The sequence below is a fragment of the Barbatula barbatula genome (genome assembly GCF_947034865.1).
Source record: "Barbatula barbatula genome assembly, chromosome: 25".
Classification (NCBI taxonomy): Eukaryota; Metazoa; Chordata; class Actinopteri; order Cypriniformes; family Nemacheilidae; genus Barbatula; species Barbatula barbatula.
In genome coordinates, this window is record NC_136788.1 from 5,807,904 (window position 1) to 5,833,019 (window position 25,116).

General features: G+C 40.4%; 2 protein-coding genes across 4 annotated transcripts; one reads left to right on the plus strand and one right to left on the minus strand.

Moving 5' to 3' along the window:
• The first annotated feature begins 1,446 nt into the window (after positions 1-1,446).
• ccdc33 (coiled-coil domain containing 33) lies at positions 1,447-21,333 on the plus strand. 3 transcript variants are annotated; one of them, XM_079450728.1, is made up of 11 exons: positions 1,582-1,668; positions 10,044-10,207; positions 10,290-10,353; positions 13,046-13,241; positions 13,990-14,078; positions 17,926-18,057; positions 18,345-18,426; positions 20,257-20,378; positions 20,474-20,563; positions 20,956-21,072; positions 21,184-21,333. In XM_079450728.1, exons 4-11 carry the CDS (start codon positions 13,070-13,072, stop codon positions 21,244-21,246), a joined length of 867 nt encoding a protein of 288 aa, XP_079306854.1. In that variant the 5' UTR covers positions 1,582-1,668; positions 10,044-10,207; positions 10,290-10,353; positions 13,046-13,069; the 3' UTR covers positions 21,247-21,333. The 3 variants fall into 3 exon arrangements, with proteins under 3 accessions (XP_079306852.1, XP_079306853.1, XP_079306854.1); XM_079450727.1 differs by lacking the exons at positions 10,044-10,207; positions 10,290-10,353; positions 13,046-13,241; ... (5 more) ...; positions 20,956-21,072; positions 21,184-21,333 and adding exons at positions 2,838-2,895; positions 4,614-8,145 and having other exon boundaries at positions 1,461-1,668; XM_079450726.1 differs by lacking the exons at positions 10,044-10,207; positions 10,290-10,353; positions 13,046-13,241; ... (5 more) ...; positions 20,956-21,072; positions 21,184-21,333 and adding an exon at positions 4,614-8,145 and having other exon boundaries at positions 1,447-1,668.
• A 425-nt stretch (positions 21,334-21,758) lies between these two features.
• LOC306890872 (cholesterol side-chain cleavage enzyme, mitochondrial-like) lies at positions 21,759-24,839 on the minus strand (the record flags this gene model as incomplete). Its single annotated transcript, XM_079450888.1, has 9 exons — positions 21,759-21,881; positions 22,322-22,513; positions 22,616-22,694; positions 22,765-22,931; positions 23,022-23,173; positions 23,299-23,502; positions 23,836-24,035; positions 24,109-24,264; positions 24,568-24,839. 9 exons carry the CDS (start codon positions 24,837-24,839, stop codon positions 21,759-21,761), a joined length of 1,545 nt encoding a protein of 514 aa, XP_079307014.1.
• Between the last annotated feature and the right edge of the window lie 277 nt (positions 24,840-25,116).

A 25,116-nucleotide genomic window follows, 5' to 3' on the forward strand; every position in this document is an offset into this window, starting at 1 on the left:
TTTTCAGTCCTTCAGTCCAGTGTTTTTTGTTTTCATCTGACTGGCAGGCAGTTTTCACATGGTGATGTATTTGAAGAGCAATAGCCGTCAGTGTTGCTATAGCAATACAAGTTAGAGGGAAGATATTTCAAAAAGAAATTGTGTAAATCATTTTGATTGTTTCACATTGTCATTTTAATGGAGTAATTTAAGGAAAATACAAATCCAGACAATAGAAGCTATTTTCTCAAAAATTATCTCTTTTTCCATAGCTGTTTTGCTGCCAAACTAATTGCGTATTGTTATTGGACTCAGTGTGGCTGCGAGCAGTAAATTGTTCCTCATGAGACTGTGAAGTGTTCATAATCAGACCGACTTATCTTTACATGACTGACAGACTCACACACACAGCCTTAGGCTAAAATCTGATCATATCACAGGTTTAACTCTTATGATAGAAAGACCGAGTTGGAAAGAAATGGGATATTATTTAATATAAATCTAATTGTGTCAGTAAACAGGAACAGTTCCCCCCAAAATAAAAATTGTGCCTTCATTTACTCACCCTCGAGTTCAAATCTGGATAAAATGTCTTTGTTTTGATGCAAGATATTTCGAAGAATTCTTGTCACCACTCTTGGTCACCACCGTAGTAAGAAAAATTGCTTTGTAAATATATTTGTTCTGTCGAACACAAAAGAAGATATTTGAAGAAAGTAGGAAAGCAAACAGTTCTGGGGCACTTTTGACTGATATTGTCATTTGTCCTACTATGGCCAAAAACTGTTTGGTTAAGCATTATTCCAAAAATCTTTCTCTGTGTTGATCAGAACATAGAAATAAAACACATTTGGTGAGTAAATGATGACAGAATTTTTATTTTTGGGTGAACCGTCCCTTTAAGAATGGATGTCATAGTGGTAAATATTATAGTAAAATGTTTAGGTGTCCGTAGATTTTACAAATAAGCAAAAACGGTGGTTACTGTAGTTAACCAAGGGTTATTTTTCATATACATGTTCAAAAATACTGTACAATAGTAAACTGTAGTATAATTCCTAGATATTGGGTTGAATCTTGCAGTAGTAAATATTAAAGTAGTCTACGGTATTTTATGTTGACACAACTTGTAGTTTCAGAATTTGTTCATTTAATTTAGAGTATCATGTAAAGTTAAATGAATTCATAACTTTCAAGTTGTAAACATAAAACATTGAACTATAGTGATGTATTCATTAACATTAAAGTGAAGTTATTACAAGAATGTCTAACAGTAGGCTTCACTTTAATTCATTACAGTTTACTAGTAATAAAGCTACAGTATTTTTCATGTGGGGCTTTATTTATAAATAGTATAATGAATTGTTATAAAAGAGTATTTTCCCAGATAAGAGGCATTTTTCAAACTTTGTAAACGCGATGATAAAGTTCTGAAGACAAAACTTCGGCAGGATCGCGTGAACTACTGACGCACGTGACGTGACTCTGCGCGTGGGTACAGTGAGCTGCTGGGAGACGATGACAACATGCCGGGCGGTTGCCGCTTCAACGAGCTTTGGCTTGAGAATGAAAGATACAAGTCGTGGTTGACACGCGGATCAAATCCTCGAGTCGCCTCCTGTAAAGTCTGCAGAAAGGACTTGAAGCTTTTCTCCATGGGAGAGGCTGCGCTGTCGAGCCACGTGAAAGGTAAGATGTCTGGAGGGAACGTGTGTTATTAACGACATGCGTAACCTATTACTTATACAGACTCGATTGTAGACGTCAACTGTCTGTACGCAACCCAGTAATCGCTCACGGTGTCAATTATTTTGTAGTTTGCAATGCATAGGGGCACTACGGTCACGATAAACATTAGCATTATGCTAACGTAACGCTTTTGCACAGTTTCCAGCACAGCGTAGACGCAAACATTTCATCACATCATTTCCGTGTGTATACAACGGTTTAATTATTGATGTAGATTTATAGCATTGTCTGTTTTTGTTCTACTTTATTATACAAGAGTTAGCAAAAAGCCAACAAACAAACTGTTGCGTGACTCGTAGCAAACAAACGGCACGTCGCTTCATAGGCTTGTATAGAACTAGATAGCCGCATTCAATCGCTCCAGGTACGTAGACGTGTCCGCCATCTTGGAAGGCTCCACTGACGTCAATCGCAGTTTGCTAGAATACCCCAACATGCGCAGATATATTTGTCATGCAAAATATTTTACACACGAATGTAAAACATTGAACGTTACCCTATTTTCAAGAATATTGTAATTTTGTATATTCTAATATTGTTTTCTGTATTTATTCACTGTATATCCTGCACTTGCTAATCACACTTCTGGTTAGACCTAAACTACATTTCGTTACACTGTACTTGTATATGTGTAATGACAATGAAGTTGAATCTAATCTAATATAAAGATTTATATAACAGCTTTATTTACATCTTGTAACAAGAAGGCTACCAAAACTTTAGGTATATGCTCACATCTGGGTGTTTTATTTGATGTATGTTTTTATTTATGTATTTATTTATTGTTAATCGTTTTTTTCTATCTTTGAGAAAAATATCTGATTGTCTGCACTATTTGGTCATCCTTCAGCCCCCTGGCTGTTGTTTATGATCTTTTTTTCTATGTTATGTACTTTTCTTTCGTCGTTGACTGGTGTTAGTGTAGCAGATATAATGTGTGGGTTTAAACAACAATAAATATGTTTTTATAATCATACACCGTCAGCTTGCTCTTGAGTGCTAACGTCCAGCTCGCACCGTTCCAATATGGCGGACGACCTAAATATAGCAGCCCATAGAAACCGTTGCTAATGTGGTATCTATTTGTTTTATCTATGGTTCCCTTACAGCTGAATCAAGGCCTTCTGTCTCCACAATCGCGTTCTCACAGAACGAAATGCATTACATGTATGTACTTCTTGACTGTTTTATCAGTACGTGCTTCATAGTATGTGTGTTATATACTACATCAGACATGTTTTTGTCACGTGCCCCTATGTTTACCGTTGACTAGGGATGTTCATATTAATCGTGCAAATTGGGCACTATTCTGAAAAAAACGAATGAATTAATCCACCCGTAACAAATGAACCTTCTTTCAGTCTGTAGTTTAGTGATCCACTCCAGTCGTGCAGGGATCTGCTCCAGCATAGAAAAAAGCTCATTCTCAACACGTATTGCAGAAGTCAGGTTGTTTTGTAAAACCTGTTAATAGCTTTAATAAAATTTTACTTCAGGCAAGCTAAGGTGAAACTTGCATTGAAATGCGCGAGCGCTTTAATGTGACGCGCTAACATCCAGTTTTGGGAGATGCGTGAGGAGTAAACATAGAGAATAAAACAAACCTAAAGACAGAGAGCAACACACGGATATTGCTCATCTAATAGAGAGTGAAAACGATAAACACCTACAGTACAGACCCCATGAACACCGGTTTATAAATAAAACATCTGATTGTCAGAACTTAATTTGATATCGTCAGTACATTTTCATAACTTGCCTACATTTTAACTATGCTGAGCATTTAAATAAATTAGTTAAATCAATCTAAGAAAAATTCGCTGTAAAATATAGCATTATAATGCGAGATTTCATGAATATGTCGTTACGTCAAATAATTTACTCATTCCGTGAAATAGATTTTGGACCATTCCGCCCACCTCTATCAGTTAAATGGTTTCATTTTTTTTTTAATAGAGAAACAAAAATATTTTTTGGTATGACAATGCAGATAATAAATAATAGATTTTCATGTTTTTTGCATGACAACAAAAGATGTGCTTATATTTGTTAATTTACGTCAACACGTGAAAGACGTCGGCGGATGAAGCCAGACATTTTGTTGTGACGTGTCCTGTTTTCATTACTGTACAGAACACGCTAATAACTGAACAATACGCGTACGTACTGTGAGCAGAGCTACAGTGACCGTCCCGAAATTCGAAAATGGGTTTTTCCCACCGTTTTGTAAACACGCGCTAGACGGACAAGTTTCAATGTTCAGCAGCTGAGCTGACTATTAAAATATCGTAATGTGAATTTGCTATACTGTAATGTATTCACAGTTAAACCTCTTCAAAAACAGATCATCTGTCTCTTACTTATGTGCAAGGCTATGGGGGTTCACATTGACATTGTGATATGATCGCCACCTCTGATAACAAGAGAAGTCGAGCACTATGCAAAAGCATATAGAGAAAACAGCCACAGTTCTTTAAAAAACTGCACCTGTTAAGAAAACAAAGCATATTTTTTGTGTAATTGCTGCCTGTCAGTTGAGTTTATGATGAAACATTTTTCAGTATTTACACATACATAATGAACTTTATATAGAATACTTGTCATGTGTTATGTCATACATTCGTGAGCTATTTTAAACACAGATTTAACTTTTATATTTATTGAATCATTAAAGAATACTTAGATTATTTTGATTAGGATATATTATTTAGTGCATTTCTTCAAGTTGAGCTCCCCTTCGAAGCCTGCAAGCAAAATATATTTACCATTAACAATAAAGACAGAATGGACAGCGAACTTGTGAAGTCTGACCTAGCCGACTGACAAATATCATTTGCAGCTTTCTTGCATAAACACATTCTTCTCTTTTTTGTGTTGTTATTTAGGGCAAAAGCATCAAGAACTGATGAGAAGACTTCAACATTCAAGTCCTGCATTTGGGGATTTTTTTCTGCAGACAAGCAATGCATCAAGCAGCAGTGTAATAGGAACCAGTATACTGGAATCAACCAGTAAACATTCAACAGGATTTGCTCCAGGTTCATCTAATCCATATGAGTCAACCAGTTACTGTATAGAATCATTTGTTAACTCTTATCCTGCACTTAAAGCCGAAATATGCTGGGCGATTAAAGTTGCAAGCAGCCACTATTCCTACAAAGCTTGTGAGAATGCAGGGGCCATTTTCCAAGCCATGTTTCCTGACAGTGACATAGCAAAACAGTTTACATGTGGAAAGGATAAAGTGGCATACCTCACTGTATTCGGGATAGCTCCTTGTTTCTCTTCCCTAATGAAAACCAGTGCCAAGAAAGGGTCTGGTTATGTCCTTCTATTTGATGAATCTTTGAATCAGGAAATGGAAAAATGCCAGCTTGACGTACACTTAAGATTCTGGAATGATAATCGGGTAACCTCAAGGTATCTGACATCTTTTTTTACAAGCCACCGCACTGAAGAATCAATCTATGAGAAGGTTGAGACAGTGTGTTGCGATATCGGCTTCCAGAACTTGATTCAGCTGTCGACGGATGGTCCAAATGTGAATGGGAAGCTCCTCACCATGGCCCAACAAAACATAGAAGAACAAACAGGCAAGAAAATGCTCAATGTTGGAAGTTTTGGTTTGCATGTACTTCGCAATTCTTTCAAAGCGGGGTGTGCGTCCACCGACTGGGAGCTGGAAAACGCTCTAACAAGCCTTAGTTGGCTATTCGAAGATGTTCCAGCTCGTATGGAGGACTATGTGCGAATTACCGGTTCCACATCCTTCCCTCTTGACTTCTGTAATGATCGATGGCTTGAAAATGTGGAGGTGGTTGAGCGTGCCTTACAGATTTGGCCGTCTCTGAAAATGTACATCAGTGCCGCCGAAGAGCAAACTGCAACAGAACCCTCTACTCAGTCATTCATATCTGCCAAGATGATCGTCCAAGACGATCTTTTTCCTGCAAAGCTCAACTTCTTTTTAGCGGTGGCTGGAGAAATCACAACATTTTTGAAGATATATCAAACCGACAAACCCATGCTGCCATTTATGAGTTGCGATCTCACCAATATGCTGAGAAACCTAATGGAGAAGTTCATCAAGCTCAGTGTCATGAAAAACGCAACAACCACATTGAAGCTTCTCGAGGTCGACTATGCAGACCCGGTCAACCATGTGGATGTGGCCGAACTGAGAGTGGGATTTGTCACAGAGCAAGTCCTTGAAGAGAACCAGAAGAAGAACCCGGATGCTGAGAGGCTGAGGCTTGAGTTCAAGCAGAACTGCAAGGTGTTTTTACTGAAGATGGTCTCCATACTTTTGGAAAAGTCTCCGCTCAAAAATCTTCTGGTGAGAAGTCTGTCTGTTCTGGATCCGAGAATGCTCCTTGAGAGCAAAGAGCAGAACGTTCAAAAATTCAAAACGGTTTTGCGGCTTCTTGTTGAAGCCGGACGCATTGAGGAGAAAAGTTGTGATGAAGTTCTGAGGGAGTTTGCTCGTTTCTACGACCGCATCTTGATGTTGATGCCAGATGCCTTCAGGAACTTCGACATTGTAAGCGGAAGGTTGGATGAATTCTACCATGAACGTTTATCCAACAACGCAGAGTTTTGCCATGTATGGGAAGTAGTGAAACTAGTCCTAATCGTTTCACATGGTCAAGCACTCTCTGTCGAGAGAGAGATTCAAGCCAACAAGGAGGTGATGGAGGAGAACCTCCAAGAACATTTATTGATTGCTCAGCGGGTAATTCGTGACCACGTGAGGAGTGTTGGAGGACTGCTCAATGTAAACTACACAGAGCAGCTACTCCTGTCTGCATCTACTGCAAAACATAAATATCACGCGTATCTCGATGAACAAAGACGTCTTAAGCAAGATGCGCAGAAGACACTGAAGAGGAAAGGACTGATGGATGAGATAACAGAGATACAAGCTCAAAAGAAGAGAATCGAAGAGGATATTAGGGTCCTCCTGGAGTCTGCTGATGAGACTGCAGAAAAAGCGGAGTCGCAGGGAGAATTGGGACTTATATCCAAGTCCAATGGCCTTCGGAGAGCTGCGAAAGAAATGGAAAGAAGTCTGGAGGCTTTGGAGAAACAGTTAACTGATAAACTGAATGGATTGAAAGATCCTCCTTATAAGGAGGAGCCTGTTTAACGTTTGATAGGAGCGTTTACTATATCAATTTATGTTGATATGTTTTGATTTGTACAATATTTTTTATTTGTTTTATTGAGAAGGGCTATAGGAGCCGATTGACTGCCACGCCCATTGTTTGACTCCAACCTAATTTTTTGTTCCTATTTTGTACATTTTCAATAAATAATTTATTGAAATAAAAGTTATTTGTTTTTATACTGACTCATCCAGGCTGCTTGCAGATAGGTAAATGTTCTTTTTTTAAGAATGGGGAGAGCTATTCGGAAAGCCATTTCTTGCATATACACTGGTTTTAGGACCGAAATGTTTCCTCGAGTAATTCGAATACAAAAAAAATCAGCTTTGTTTAATCCATTTAACTACTTTGCTCACGGAGCACCGAGTTTCCTCGAGGACCATTATTACTGACATACAGCCCGCTAAACTCTGTAGTCTGTACATGTTACCAGGCTCTCAAGTCTCACGCATTCACCGGGACGCGCATGCATTTTAGTCTGTTCTCATTTCTCATGCTGGTAAATAAGTGATAGCAGTTCACCATCTCAATAAACGATTTTACTCAGTTTTAGAATCCTGTTATTTACACAAGCCATCTGTCTGTTCTGCGTGTCTGAGTAAATGAACTGCACAGTTTAACGTTGCTCATGCATTTGTCTGCGTCTGCGCTGAACACATGGACTTCATCTCCAGAGTTGCTCTGAGAGAAACAGACATACAGTATTTTGATGTGGACAAATATATTTTAAATTACTAGTCAAAGAATGAAACTAAAACTAATTTAGATGAACTAAATGCATAAGCTGAGGTTGTTTACCTTTGAAATTATTCTTTCTATTTTTGTTCATATTTCTTATAAATTGGTATTATACTGCATTTTTAATTTGATATGGCAATGGAATGTACTAAATGGGTTTAGTTTTCACAGATATGAATGTATGCAATTTCAGCAATGACATTTTAACATTTCTAGAAAGGAAACGAATGAATTGTTTTACTCATTTGAAGAGAACTGTCTTGTTTTCTCGTGTATATTTTTTATTGTTCTTTCATAATCAGTGGAATACTCGATTAGTAAAATAATCGATAGCTAACTGGTTTTAACAACATTTATGTAAGAAAAATGTAAAGCCGCAGAACATATGAAGAGACCATTTCAAAATCAGTTTTTCTGAATTTACTCTTTATATGTGTTTATGCAAAATTATAATTTTTGTTTCGTTCTATGAACTATTACCAATATTTCAAATAAAAATATTGTTTCTACTGTCATTGATTTGCAGAAGATCAAAACTGGAAAAGCAGGTGATGCAGAAAATTAAACAAGTTCATATTCACTTTAAGCAATACAACAAATGTTAGTTTGTGTATTTAGGGAGAGTTTTTTACGTGATAATGTATAAACATAATTCATAATTTTTATATAAACAGGAATTATCCCCCCCAAAAAAGGAAAAACTTGACAGGTTGTCATAGTTCATGTACCGATGGTTTAATTTTCGACCTTCTGTATTTTGTTTTCATCAGCACATACACAGCATATTCAGTATTGTTTCTAAATATGCTTCATATATAAGAAATTTCACATCTAAATTGCCTGTGTAATAATTGGTTAAATAATTTGCATGTGAAATGAGTAGGCTACACCAAATAGTCTTCACATGTAAATGTTTCCGACATCATTCTAGTAATTTTCCCGCAAATAGTTTAGGTCGACTGAGAGTTGTGGTAGGCATTAGCATACTGGCTGTCTGCGTTAAACATTATTCTCTTATTTTAAATGTTCTTTAATCAAAACTGTCCATAATAGTCCAAATATGTTGTTGACGGATAATCATGTGATGATTGATGCGAATAAATATGTATGAGCAGTAACCTTTGGCGTGGGGAGAGGAACACATTGTGTTTAGAAGCGGACCCGTGTCTTGCTGAGCTGACAATGAGGAACAAGCACCTCACAGCATGAGCACAAAACACGAAGAGTCGCTGCTCATCAATCTCCTGCCACGTATAGACATCAGACCTGTGGGGACCATCGATAATATAGATTTAACATGGCCTTCAGGACACAAGTTATTTAGAGAAAGACAAAAAATGGAGAAATGCAGAAAATTAAAACGGTAATCTAGTTGCATTTGTATTAAACTGTACATGTGCAGTAAAGTGTGACATCAGCAGATATAAAAGTTGCTAGGCAGGTCTGGTGTTGTGGTAACCCGCTCTCAGGTTGCTAACAGTCTCGGAGCTCTGTGTTCCTGTTTCTTATTCCTGATAAGAGCTCAGAACGCTTCAGACTAATGCAGAACCCACAGAATGAGCCTGCGGGGGGTACGGTAAGCTGTCTACAGATGCTGGTGGTCTCAGGGCTTCTTGTCTGATCTCAGAACAGATTTGATCTTCTGTTAAGAACGTTTATTCTGTAGAATTGAGATGAAATGATGGTCCTGGGGAGTGTTTGTTTTTGACTGGACTGGTGGTACGGTAGCGATAAACCAGTTGCAGAGAGAGTTTGGTATCTGGGCAACCGTGACTGATAAAGTTTGGATAAAGTCGTGAAAAACTATGTGGAGCTGAATTTTGGATTTGATGCGCACATGGTGTATATTGCTGGACATTTATAGTATTATATTAAAGGCCAGTGACACGCTATGTAAGTAGTATTTTTTGAGAAGTGCGATTCGCTTTACATCACATTGATATTATATGTCCAAGTTTTTCCTGGTTGTATGGTAGACATTCAACATTAAAATGTGACGTAATGGCCCTCGTGTAGCTCAACTAAAGAAATGTTGCACTAGCAATACCAAGATCAAGAGTTTGAGTCTTTGTAAATGTATGTACGGGTAAAAAACAATGTTAATGTTAAATATAATATCATCATGTACTCGCCTAAACCTGCATGACTTTCTTCTGCAGAACCCAAAAGATAATATTTTGAAGAGCGTTGGTAACCATTGACCTCCAGTGTATGACCACAAAACCATTTCACAGAATACCTTCATTCTCGTTCAGCAGAAGAAAGAGTCATATGGGTTTTGAATGACGACGTGGAATGACTAAATGACAAAATTGAACTTTGGGTTCCAATAAACATTGTCATTTATGTTTAGTATTTGATGAAGGCATTCATATAAAGAAACATGCTATTCTGTTTGTTTTTTCCACACAGTTGGAGATATTTGATTTGCCGTCACATGACGCCATTTCCCAAATTCTGTCGGAGTATCTTCACATCAATAAACAGCCCACATCTCAGCCCAGGACTGAACCTGAACGGCAGAAAAGAAACCCAGAGCTCAACCAAACTTTTGATTTACATTCACCACACAACAGGTAAAGATGAACATTTAGGGTTTCTGTAAATATATCAGGTGTAGTTTAGGTGTTCTCTGATCAATTGCGTCCATGTTTTTAGTCCCCCTGTCCCTATCATAGAAGATGATCCACAGGCAGATGAAGTCGCTGAACATCAAACTAAAGTGAGTATTACAATTATAGAGCGTTTCAAATCAACAATATAAACATATGTTACTGCCATCATTGTGTAAGTTACTCTGAAAAAGTCATTATTGATTAGTTGCTAAGAACATATTCATTCATGTTATTAGATAACTGTACAAATGTCTCTCTCCAAAAATGATTTTATTACTTATAACTAATAACTATCTACGTAATTTACATTAGCTAGCAAGTTAAAAGTATGTCTAGCCAGTATTATTTCCGGTTACCAGTAAGCACTGTTACTTGGCTAAACTTAAATATGATAAAGTTACACGACCCATTCAACAAATTGTTTATTTAATACAATTAGTGTACAGTACAATATAATATAAATAAAACAACTTATAAATAGTCATATAACCAATGAACAAACACAGACCTGAAATTAGCATTCGGGCCAGGTGCGTTACATTTATGCCGTTGCTGTCGTCTGAAACCTTGTTTGTCCAAAACTGCTACATTTTAAGAAATAAACGCAACTTTTACTACAATGATACTGTTGACACGCTCTTTTGAATGCTTTTATTGATTCATATGTGCAGTGAACAAACATGAAGAGTGACTAATAGTAAAGATCCCAAAAAATCTAACTTAAATACAGATCGAATGGAGATACAAGGTTGATGTGTACGATCGCCCAGAATTCCTTTGCAGAAAGTCTCCCTCCCAGCCTTCATAGGAGGACTCTTGGTCATGTTTGAAAATAAAATGTTAATGAAATAAACTTTCCAGAGGGGATAAAAGGATTACTGAAACGAAGCGTAGTGTTTGTGAAGGTGTAAAGAAGGTTTGGGTCCAGTTAGGGGCAGCAGCTTTTTTAGTGTTTGTCACGCCCCCCTGTCTCATGTCTCAGTCGGCAGTCTGGCAGACGGGTAGCGATTAAAGAGCCGGTTCTGATGCGAAGTGAGCCGACCGATCTATGATAACCACATTACAGTTCATACCAGCTTGAATCTCCAAAACAGGAAGAGGCTGTCTGAGGATATATCTGAAATCAATGATACCGCAATAATAGTAGAATATAACAGAGCGGATGCACATAATGGCACATCCTGGGCGAACGAACAGAAAGAACATGAATGCTCTCTCATTCTTTCTCTGTTGTTTTAATGTATTGTGAATTTTAACAATGTATGTGTTTGATGTCCTGTTTGATTGTTTTTGAATACACTTAAAATGAATAGGCCTACATTGAGATGGACCACAAGGGCTTTTTATTTAAAGGAATGAAAAGATAGTATCAGCTTTTCTTCTTTCATCACAGACAGCGAGAGAGATAGAGAGAGAGAGACCCATGTTTTTGTAATGTGATTGTTTGGAGCCACCCTGGTTTTTCTGCCATCCGCGGGGACCAATCTCATTTCATTCACTCTTTCATTGGGTTCAGATGACCCCCCTCCTCATCTCCGTCCCTCCGCGCGGTCCCATCTCATCAATGATCATCATTCTCACCTTGCACGTGTGCCCTTTCAATTAAGCGCTCAATTTCTTTCCGATGACCCGAGGGAGACACACGCACACTGGCCCAGATTGGAATCGTCTAATCGGTCTCACACACAACCCCTCCCATTTCTGCACGGCCGACGCCCACTCCCTCCTCAGCGAGACCCCCTTCCGACGCACGGTGACCCTAAATGATACACATGAAAGAAGCCTTGCTCACGTGACATGCGGTTAACATATGAGCACAAAAGGATGCCTGAAAGTGTGACACATCCCATAATGCCCCTGGGCATTAGCACAAGGTTGAAGCCACAGGTCGTATTGTTCAATCTTATAGAACAAAACATTCAATATTATTAAATCTGGCTCTGGTGATGTGAGTCCAGCTCTGTCTGGTTTATTTATAGCTGCTAGTGTCAGTCTTTCTCTGTTTTTGATCCACATCCAACAGTTTTGCAAAGGATTCTGGGAATTAAAACGCCTTTGACCTGGTAGATCTCATAGTAATTCTTGCATTCTTTGTATACTCAGTCTCGGGTGGAGTGCCAGATATATTGTACTGCAGTGAGTCAAGCTGTTGTCTAAACACAAACATTCTGTTCCCCTTTAAAAGCATTTAGGCATACTGTTAAAAATGTATGCTTATTTAGATTTTTTTGAAAAATTAATTACGCATTACTATTTAAGTCAGTCGTACACTAATGTTGCCTTAAAACAGACCGCTTTTAGTTTCTATACTGTTTTGGGGGCATGCAGAGACTGAGTTTACATGAACAGGGCTTTAATGCCCCCTAGTGACAGCATGTTGTAACTACTGGAGAGCTTTCTTTTGTTGTTTTTAATATACTTTTGTGTTTGTTTGAAAGACATGATACATGACGTGTCTTGTTGATAGATAGGTGATATTAGAATATAGATTAATTTCATTTATATAATAAAAACGATATAATCGACATGTAATCAATTAGTAACGATAATTGATTTAATGTTGAGCACTAGTTTTAGCACTATTGTATTATCTTTTGCATCAATGAATTATGTCTTTAAAGGGAAAGTTCACCCTAAAAATGAAAATTCTGTCATTATTTACATAAGTTAGTATAGTAAAGTTACAAGTAGAGTAAATAAATGGAAGGAAAAGAATACTTGAAAAACATTATGTAAATACAGTAAAGTTTCAAATTCAAAAAGCCAAAATGTCTATTACTGTATGTATTTCTCCATCAGGAGCTGGAGAACTACCGTGCAGCTATGCACAGGATGGCAGATGACATCATCATCCTGCGTTCTCAGGTGAGCAGTCTGGAGTCTGAGAACAGTCAGCTGAGACGTGACCTCTCCCTGCAGCAGGATCTGGGTCGCACCATGCTGGATGACACTGATGTTGACGTCATGACCAGGGCTGAGATTGCGGACCGGATCGGTATAATTCCTCATATTGTAATCTTGTTTAAGCATGCTGAGAAAAGGCTTTGGTCATCATTGCGGTGCACCTAGCTGGTTAACATTAGCTACCTGAGAACCAATGACGGGTAATGCTGCAGTTCTTTATTCATTTTTATGAATTTTATGAACATGCCTTTCAACAACGTAGTGTAGAAAGTTATTTTTAGACTCTCAGAATAAAGTTGCTAATCCCTCCAGGTTTATATCCTCGTAGCTGTGCTGAGGATTGATAAAAATTCTCATTTACCTAAAGGAATCTGATAAGCATTTGCTGTCTTATCTGCTGAAGGACAGCGTGCGTCCCTCACACACACACACACATATGGAAGGCTCAGTTTAAAGGACATGGTAAAGACCTTTGAGGCCTTCAAAGCAAACGCAGGCTTTCATTTCCTCCCAATGGGAAATGCTTCGTGTTCTGATAACGCCTGGAATGTTTTCTCCAAAAATACCTCCGGTGTCATGGTCAAACTGTTGCAGTCCTATGAAAACCTTCAGTTTCACACTTTTGGCTAAAATCTGAATCCATCATGCATTGAACATAAATGCTGAAGCTTTACTTTGCTATTCCAAATACTTTATTGTTCAAGATTGGAACAATCCCTTTATATTATGTCCTGTATTTACAGTGTATCGTTGATTATTTAGTAGCACATTTCTTATATTAACCTTTTATTGTCTGCTGGTAATATACAGTTAGCTCTTATTAGTGTCTTCTCTTGTAGCTTCTTTGAAGTTCAAGCTTGCCAGTGAAAGCAGCCGGGCAACTTCCCAAAAAGAAAGAATTCAACAGCTTCAGAATGAGTTGATCAAGGTGTGTTTCCCTCAGACATGCATGAAAATCCTTTAGTATCCAAGCAGCTTCCTCTTGAAAGCTCAGGGGCTCCATTGACTGGCACGCGTATGAAGGATGTTTGCTGGCAGTAAGGAAATGATGTATCAAATGCATTAACGCTTCCCTCTCAAGATCATTGATTGAATCGGGTCATTGAGGTTCTTTCCATTTGACACAGAGGCAAAGAAAATGCACAGGGCAAGCAGGCATCTTAACACAGAGTTTACACTTAAAGCATATGGTAGGCGGTTTTATTTACACACTTTAAATGTTTCCTTTTGCTCTCCGCAAAAACTGTGTTTTGTGCATTGTAAATGCACTCTTATTGAATTAGTGTGTTCTTTTTTTTAAATCACATATTTAAAGGGCTTAAAAATCCAACCGTTAATTTCTCTACATATATTACTTACGTTTATTTAATGAAAATAAGGAAGTATTTACTTAACAAATTATAATTTTAATATACACTTAATTTATTGGTGAATTATGATAGAAATAATTTTACGTTACGTCAGTGTATTTCATTGATTTCAAGGCTGTAGTTAGCCATTGGTTGCAATTCACAATCTCACCACGAAATGCCGGCAGAATCTCCACATTGCTGCTTTAACAAATGCGTATGGACTTTTCCATCCATCCATTTTCTACCGCTTATCCGGGGCCGGGTCGCGGGGGCAGCAGTCTAAGCAGAGATGCCCAGACATCCCTCACCCTAGACACTTCCTCTAGCTCTTCTGGGGGGACACCGAGGCGTTCCCAGGCCAGCCGGGAGACATAGTCCCACCAGCATGTCCTAGGTCTTCCCCGGGGTCTCCTCCCGGTCGGACGGGCCCGGAACACCTTCCGGGGAAGGCGTCCAGTAGGCATCCGTAACAGATGCCCAAGCCACCTCAGCTGACCCCTCTCGATGTGGAGGAGCAGCGGCTCTACTCCGAGCTCCTCCCGGGTGACCGAGCTTCTCACCCTATCTCTAAGGGATCGCCCAGCCACCCTGCGGAGGAAGCTCATTTCAGCCGCCTGTATCCGGGATCTTGTCCTTTCAGTCATGACCCAAAGCTCATGACCATAGGTGAGAGTAGGAACGTAGATTGACCGGTAAATTGAGAGCTTCGCCTTGCGGCTCAGCTCTTTCTTCACCACGACGGACCGGTACATCGACCGCATTACTGCAGAAGCTGCACCGATCCGTCTGTCAATCTCCCGTTCCATCCTTCCCTCACTCGTGAACAAGACCCCGAGATACTTAAACTCCTCCACTTGAAGAAGGAACTCTCCACCAACCTGAAGTGGACAAGCCACCCTTTTCCGACTGAGGACCATGGCCTCGGATTTGGAGGTACTGATTTTCATGCCAGCCGCTTCACACTCTGCTGTAAACCGTCCCAGTGCATGCTGAAGGTCCTGGTTTGAAGGGGCCAACACGACAACATCATCCGCAAATAGCAGAGACGAGATCGTGTGGTCCCCAAACCTGACACCCTCTGGCCCCTGGCTGCGCCTAGAAATTCTGTCCATAAAAATTACGAACAGAACCGGTGACAAAGGGCAGCCCTGCCGGAGTCCGACATGCACTGGAAACAAGTCCGACTTACTGCCGGCAATGCGAACCAAGCTCCTGCTTCGGTCGTACAGGGACCTGACAGCCCTTAGTAAAGGACCACAGACCCCATACTCCCGAAGCACCCTCCACAGGATGCCACGAGGGACACAGTCGAATGCATTCTCCAAATCCACAAAACACATGTGGATTGGTTGAGCAAACTCCCATGAACCCTCCAGCACCCTGTAGAGGGTGTAGAGCTGGTCCAGCGTTCCACGGCCTGGACGAAAACCACACTGTTCCTCCTCAATCCGAGGTTCTACTATCGGCCGTATTCTCCTCTCCAGTACCCTGGCATAGACTTTCCCGGGAAGGCTGAGAAGTGTGATCCCCTGTAGTTGGAACACACCCTCCGGTCCCCCTTCTTAAAAAGAGGGACCACCACCCCGGTCTGCCATCCCAGAGGCACTGTCTCCGACCGCCACGCGATGCTGCAGAGGCGTGTCAGCCAACACAGCCCCACAACATCCAGAGACTTGAGGTACTCAGGGCGAATCTCATCCACCCCCGGTGCCTTGCCACTGAGGAGTTTCTTGACTACCTCAGTGACTTCGGGTTGGGTGATGGACGAGTCCACCTCTGAGCCCTCAGCCTCTGCTTCCTCAATGGAGGACGTGAAGGTGGGAGGAGATCCTCGAAGTACTCCTTCCACCGTCCGACGACATCCCCAGTTGAGGTCAACAGCCTCCCACCTCCACTGTAAACAGCGTTGGTAGGGCACTGTTTCCCTCTCCTGAGGCGCCGGACGGTTTGCCAGAATCTCTTCGAGGCCAGTCGATAGTCCTTCTCCATGGCCTCACCAAACTCCTCCCAGGCCCGAGTTTTTGCCTCCACAACCACCCGGGCAGCAGTCCGCTTGGCCTGCCGGTACCCGTCAGCTGCCTTAGGAGTCCCACAAGCCAACCAGGCCCGATAGGACTCCTTCTTCAGCTTGACGGTTTCCCTTACTTCCGGTGTCCACCACCGGGTTCGGGGATTCCCGCCTCAACAGGCACCGGAGACCTTACGGCCACAGCTCCGAGCGGCCGCTTCGACAATGGAGGTGGAGAACATGGTCCACTCGGACTCAATGTCTCCAGCCTCCCTCGGGATCAGGTTGAAGCTCTGCCGGAGGTGGGAGTTAAAGATCTCACTGACAGGAGACTCGGCCAGGCGTTCCCAGCAGACCCTTACAGTACGTTTGGGTCTGCCGAGTCTGTCCAGCTTCCTCTCTCGCCATCGGATCCAACCAGGTGGTGATCAGTTGACAGCTCCGCCCCTCTCTTAATCCGAGTGTCCAAAACATACGGTCGCAGGTCAGATGAAACGACCACAAAGTCGATCATCGACCTGCGGCCTAGGGTGTCCTGGTGCCATGTGTACTGATGGACACCCTTATGCTTGAACATGGTGTTCGTTATAGACAAACTGTGACTAGCACAGAAGTCCAATAACTGAACACCGCTTGGGTTCAGATCAGGGGGGCCGTTCCTCCCAATCACGCCCCTCCAGGTGTCACTGTCGTTGCCCACATGGGCGTTGAAGTCCCCCAGTAGGAAGACGGAGTACCCAGTCGGAGCACTTTCCAGCACCCCTCCCAGGGACTCCAAGAAGGTCGGGTACTCTGCACTGCCGTTCGGCCCGTAGGCACAAACAACAGTGAGAGACCTAACCCCGACCCGTAGGGTTAGGGAGACGACCCTCTCGTTCACCGGGGTAAACTCCAACACATGGCGGGAGAGCTGGGGGGCTATAAGCAAACCCACACCAGCCCGCCGCCTCTCACCATGGGCAACTCCAGAGTGGTGAAGTGTCCTCCTCCCACTGCCACCCGATCCACTCTGCACCGACCCCCTATGGTCCCTCCCGCACGTGGTAAGCCCACGGGAAGGCGGCCCCACGTCGCTCCTTCGGGCTGAGCCCGGCCGGACCCCGTGGGGAAAGGCCCGGCCACCAGGCGCTCGCATACGAGCACCGACCCTGGGCCTGGCTCCAGGGTGGTGCCCCGGTTGTGCCATACCGGGCGACGTCACGGTCCTTGGTATTTTTAACATCATAAGGGATTTTTGAACCACTCTTAGTCTGACCCGTCGCCTAAGACCTGTTTGCCTTGGGAGACCATACCGGGGGCATATTGCCCCCGACAACATAGCTCCTAGGGTCACTCGGGTACTCAAACCCCTCAACCACGGTAAGGTGGCGGTTCAAGGAAGGGCCTTGTATGGACTTTTGAGTTCTTTATTCCAGAAAAACGACGTTGAGAAAGGGTTTGTCCAGCTGCAAAGGGCGCATCAGCAGCAGCAGGCCGTGTTAAAGACATATCAGGCCCGTAGCAGCAAGATAACAGCACTGCGGGATACAGTTCACCAACAGAACAAGGTGTGTAGGCAATAAACTACTGCATGTAAATGTCCAGCAATTTTAATATCATGTATCGTCTCTTTTTTAGACTAAACCCCAAATAAAGTTTGGATCACAACCAAATGTTGTATGTTGTGGTGTTGATGTTATAATTTGTTATAAAGGTTTATCACCTTATGTTTTAAATATAATTGAATGAATTGGTATTTGTATTAGTATTAGGGATCATTTAGGGTTTTTGTCTCATGAGTGAGTAAATACATGATATCCAGTTATTGTTTCTGTTGTGTTCATTCACTGAGCAGGTCATTGAGAAGATGGAGAAAATATTGGAAACAAAGTTAAGGGAGAGAAATCAAGAGAATCCAGACAAGAAGAAACGTAAAGGTGGGTCTCTTTCACAGGTCGAATTAAATCACACATGCTTACAGTTCACTGCACACCCCTGGAAAATATGTACACTTAAGTTACTTTTATTAGCTTTTATTAGTTGTTATACTGATGGTTTATAATGCTATTTTATCTCAACCTTTATTTATATTGCACTTTTTTCAACTTGCATTGTTACAAAGCAGCTATGCGTGTAAAACATGTTGACTATAGGCAATAGATCAAATATCATACAGGCACTGACACACAATAATGCACACACAGAGAGAGAGAGACGATTAAAGAAGAGAAACACAGGTACTATATTATGCAGTACAGTGGCGAAAAACCTATAACTACAGTGGAGTAAACAAAACCATAGGAGAACCCAGGCCCAGCCAGGGGAACCAGTTCTCCTCTGGCACTTCTTCTGCATCTCTACAAGCTCGACAGTGCTTTCACAACTAGGCTAAATAAACAAACAAAAAAGAAAAGAGTATTTCATACTTTGTTTAGTTTATGAAAGTAAACTATGGAATACTCATTCAAAATAATAAATCTGTTTGTGATTTTTTTCTTGTTGGGAGTAATTTTTTATTCTTGTGCATACCATAGCCTTACATAATATTTTGTTTGTATTTTTTAGTTTTATTGATTCTTAGATATTGATTTTATACTTTTCTTTTGTAGTCTTTAATTTAGTTATATATGTATTTCCTATTTTGCACAGTCTACGGAGAATGACCAGATTTGCATTTGCTATAAATGATATACCTATATAACTGTGTGCATGACAAATATAATCAAGAATCTTAAAGAACTATTCTTAGTATACTTCTTTTAAAATGAACTATTCAGTTGAGATCCTGTATAATTAAGTATAATTAATAAGTAGATCCAATTTATTTCTTGAAAGTTCTCGTTCTTAATTTAAATAAATTAATATATTAAGTATACTAATAGCACATTTGTTGTAAGCAACTGAAATTGTATTGAATTCATTTAAGTCATTTAATATCTCTTTATATTTTCATTTACATTAAGCTTTTATACAAAGCGACTTACAAATGAGGTAAATGACTCCGCTGCAAGACCAAGAATAAACATGACATGATGGCGGAATCATGACATAAGCCCCCCCTTAAAATGAACACCTCCAGGTGTTCATCAAGGGGTAGACTGACAAGACAAGGCAGACTGGGACAATGACAAGACAAGGCAAAACATACTAAACAATATTAGGGGCAGACAAGAATACATTACAAAAGGGTTGGGGTGACATAATAAAAATAACAAACAAGGGGTGAGGGGGAACAACAGAGTAACTAAACTGAGAAAACAAACACTAAGGACAAGACTAGACTAACTCACCAAAACCAGAACTAGAGACAGGATGCACGGAGACCGCAGAGGATAAGCGGGAGGGAGATGTGAACCAGTGGGGAAGCATAAGTCGAAGATCAAGAGTGATGAGGTAATGATCGGACGTGTGCAGCGGTGTGACCTGAGAGTGATGAGTGGAGCAATTACATGTGTAGATACGATCTAGTTGATAACCAGACTTATGGTTTGCTGAAGTGGGAACTTGCTTGAGGTCAAATGATGCAGTCAGGTTGTTGAAGTCTGCAGCCTGTGGTTTGTCAAGGTGGATGTTGAAGTCTCCAAGTACCACCAGAGGAGGACCATCCTCAGAGAAGGATGACAGAAACGCATTGTCGGTGTCCTTGCTCGGGCCTTAGTTTACAGGCGCTCATGTGGGAGATACAGGTTTGAATTGGGCCTGTACCACATATTTATTATACCTCTGTAACGTAGGAACAGTAATGTAGATGTGTTGTGTTTATACAGATGAAGAGCACAAGATGAGAGAGATTGAGACTGGGCTTGCTACAGAAAACTCTCGACTTCGAGAAGAACTGAACAGACTGCGTACTCAACCCCTTCCAGTCATCATTCAACGGCCTGTGCAGGTAAACATCATTCATTACTCCAAACTGTACACTTGAAACAGACATTCTGACTGAACAGTACTAACTAACGTTTTTATTCATGTGTTTTGTCTCAGTCCCATCAATCTTTCTCAGACGGTGAGAAACTGGAGTTATTAACACAGCTGGCGAGAGCTGAGGGTCGAATCCAGACACTGGAACAACAGGTTTGCTCTTTAATGGTGTCATTAGACAGACATATTTTCTTAGTGTAAAGTATTGTATATAACACACTGACAAAAAAATGTCAAGCTTAAATGATTTTATTAGCTTTACTTATAGAAACCATAGAAAGACAGTACACAAGCACAGCTTTGATGAGTTTTGATGAGCAGTCAATTATTCTGTCACTTTTAAGAAATATCTGACTACGGAGTGCTGTTACTGACCAATCAGAATCAAGTATTCCAGAAAATAGTACCCCCATTCCATGCTGTAGCATGAACATCACTTCAAATAAATTCAGCACGGCCTCAAAAGCATCTGTTTGTTTGTAGAACCTATGGTAATACTAAGCTTATCCTGTGTTCGTGTTTGTATTTGTGTATGTTTGTTTCAGCTGAAAGAGAACTCCAGACAATGGGGGAAAGAGAAACAAGACATGTTGACTAGACTAAGTGAATATGAACATGGATTTGCTAAAACATCAACTGTGATTCTTCATGACCTGCCTGTGGTGAGTTATGTAAGCATATTCTTGACACAGTTCATAAATACATTACATGGAATACAATACAATACTTGCATAATCTGGAGTAAAGGTAATTATTTTGTAATGGTCTACTAGAAAAGTGTGACTGATTCTGTGTTGGGGCGGGTTCGACATGGACAACTGGACCCTCTGAAGTGACCACACTCCTTGTAACTGAATGACTATTCAATAGCTATTTCTTATAGAAAATAATATGTGTATTTTTCTATGAATAAAGAAGTGTATGAAAATATATCAAATATCTCATGTGTTTATTCATCAATGCCATCTTAATTTCAGGATTTGGTTCACACCTTTATTAAGAACTATCAATATTTGAATATATTTACTAAGTTAGAAAAGGACACATACCAGCGCCAATCAAAATATTGGACACCCCTGCCCATTTTTTTAAATGGTTTTCAGATTTACATTAATGGTATTGCTGTATTTAGTATTTTTACTAATTTTCCAAGTTCGGATTTTTGTTTCAGAAATAAATTGGTCTCCAAAAGGAATTTTGATTACAAGTCTTGAGATCAAATGGCCCGCATCATAATAAAAGAAATAAATTCAGTCAAAATGTTTACTGATAGTGTTTCTCAGAGTTAGACTGTTGTAGACCCAAAAGGTCAGCGATCCAGTGATGTCCCGTCCTGTTTTCAGTTGTGCTATGTGTTTCTGTCCAGTGGTTTGACTGTTAGCATGATGGGCTTCTCAGGGAGAATGATCAACTCAAACGTGCTCCTCACCTCCACCTGTCTCTGCTTCTCAAACCTGAAGTTCTCCAGCATCTACACAAACAAAAGAGAGCAAAGAATATAACTGTGACTTTTTGTTTATAAAGAAAAGTGGAAACATTGTTCTGAAACAGATTCAGATTTGCAGTGGTAAAGCAATAAACTTTAGACTCAAGATGCTTCAATGATCTGCCAAAGAGTAAACAAATCAGAAAAAGAAAAGGGCAGAGAACTGAACCTTGGGGGACACCACGAGAGACTAGAGAAGGAGGCTACTTTTCTCAATGCATTCATGGGAAATTCCTATAAAATGATGATTTGTCATAGGCTGTTCCCTGCCATAGCATCTATCAGCCTATCAATTTTCAAAACTTTGAAACGATCAAAACTTGAAAACTTAAAAATAAAAAAGATTAGATAGATATTATAGTCTAGGTTTAATAACACCACTACATTTTGAATCGGTGCTTTCAAAGAGATCAAAATAAACATACATGAATGAGGAAAAGCTGCATCTCTGTTTCAGCGATCCTGCGACCGAGGCACTGACGTGGGCCGAATCCAAATACCAGACTCTTAAAGTACTGGCTTTCATTTCTGAGCCAACGAGAGGGCCGGTACTGATCCGGATGAGGGAAAACCCGATGATCACGACCCATAGCGTAGAGACCCAGCTGTACTAATGTCTGAATAGGACAGAACACACGCAAACAGCCCAAAAATAAAAAACATGTAATATACAAAATTTAAAATATCAATGTAGTCATCAGTGATGGGCTCAAACTCACCCCAGCTGGGATGTGGTAATTCTGAATGACAATATCCTCAGTGATGTATCTCTGTATGCTTACTGCAACAGGATGTAACCTTAAAAAAGATTGTGTGAATAATCAATCAACAATTAAACTAATAAAATATTAAATAAAGTGATAATTACCTCAGAGTTTCCTTCAGGGATCCTTTAAGCAAAGGAACCATCTTGAGCATCTGCACCATGTCTCCCTCAGAGGCCACGCGAGCAGCTGAGATCTCCGCCCGAATCTCCTCCTGCAGGTCTGGGTGACGAGCCAATTCATAGAGCGTCCACAGTAGTGTAATAGATGTCTGACACACACACACACAGGTCTTAGATTTACTCCCAAATATCAGCTTACATTTTATATGAAAATATTGGTGATTGATGATTTAGCATACAGTATCCACCCCTCCAGCCATCAGCTCTGTGACGCTTGCTTTGATGTCTTCGATGGACAACTTATCTAGCATTAGAAGGCTGGCCAGCACACCTGGGTACTTCCCATCGGGTTTAGGAGCTTTCCTCAGCTGCCTGTAGATATATATGTCCGCTGTTTTGTCAAAGAATTCAGAGAAACGGCCAATCACTGAGTATTCCAATAATAGTTACTTCTCAGATATTTTTCTGTTTAAATAAAAGGTGGGGGAATTCTGTACGAATCTAATGCTGTTTTACCCTGGTTAAAGATTCCGTCCCAAGCATCCATGTGGTCCTTCCAGATTTTGGCTCCCAGGCAACGGAGCAGACCCGGGGGAATGTATAACATTGGGGAGGTGGTCTTGAACATGAGGGTGATACAGTCAATGAAGTGCTGGGCGTCTGGATCAATGTTATCCAACAGCAGACCCAAGCGTTCACCATACAACACAACACTCACAGCTAACAGAAACAGACCGAAATATATGATATATGATGTTATACAAATTCATACTTAAATTAGACAAAATTATTAAAATCATGAAGCCTTTCATTTTGTTTAAAAGTACATTTAAATTCTTGTTATAAGGCATTGTTAAAATATTTGTAGCGTTAAAGTCACTTGGATTAGACAGAAGTATAAAAAATAATATTTCAATAATCTGTTCTTTATGATAATATAAAACACATCAATAACAAAAGAGGATGTCATATAATGCTGCTACAGTGATGTAAACGTCGGTGTCATTTTATTTACAACAATTCTGTAAAAACAGTAAAATTCTAAAATCTTACATTCCAATGCATATTTGAAGAGCTCGTGGGAAAGATCTGTGGTCCATTCGTTTTTTCCACTCCTCTCAATCTTCTTATAAACACGAGCCACAAAATCCTGATCGACTTCATCCAGCAGAGGCACAAAGTTGCCCTGAACTTTTGGTGAAATGACTTCTCGGTTTAAAACTATCCTATTATGTTTCCAGTCCTCGCCATCTCTGTGAGGAACAGATCAATGTGTTAAAAGCATTTCAGTAAACAGAAAAGCATTTGTGGACAGAAGATGCTTACTTGAGAAGTACACCGTATTTGCGGTTCCTGTAGTCCCTGTAGGAGATCCAGGGTTCCAGTCTGAGTCTTTTGGGATAATGACCCTCGGCTTTGAACAGGATAGCAGCATCTTCAGGTCTGATGATGTTCACACTTTCAAAGTTTCCAATTTTTTCCCTGTTCAGATTGATAAAGAATGTCCGTGGTTAACTCATTGGGCCTAGAAAACCATTGTTTCTTGCATCATTGGATAACTTTTAGAATAATTAATGAATATGAAGTAACTACACCGAAGACGCAGGGTCGATGTAGATTTGAGATCATCCTATGCATGTACTAACAAAGAGTTATTTTAGCCATTAAAATATTTTATAACTAATTCATATAGTAAAAACAATGAATTAACTGTTTACTGTATTTTCCTAGTATTAATATCAGGGTTCAAATTAACACAAGCACTTACATGCAATGATATTTTACCTGTAAATTGGACCGAACACATTAAAATTGTGCACCATAATGCGATGAATATTCCTGAATCCACCCAATCTCCAGAACCTATAGAGATTTGCCAGACTGTTCTTCCATAGCCCAGGTATCTCATTGAATGGCTGAACTGTTGAGTTGTCCCTGGGATACAGCGCTTCTCTAACAGCAGGTACACTTCCTGTGTGATGGCTTCTCACCTGTGGCACTTCCTTCAGTGTGGACAGAAACTGAACCGAACGACCACTCAGACTCCACCTGGCCATCACGCACACTCACTATCTGCTCTCTCTCTGTCTAATGGAAAGATGGTTTCCTTGAACTATTTTACTGCGAAGACCAGGAGACTTGTACTTCCTTGAGCAGTAGTCTTTATTGCAGATGATGCTCGGGTGCTGCAGTCATCAAGTCTGACTTACATTATGAGATACCTTGAACTTATAGCCATTGTAGGGGGCAGTCCCCTCAAATGGAAAACAAAAGAACTTAGGTGACAAGCTTAATCAAATCAACATAACTGTCTCACTCAGACCATTTCGTTAT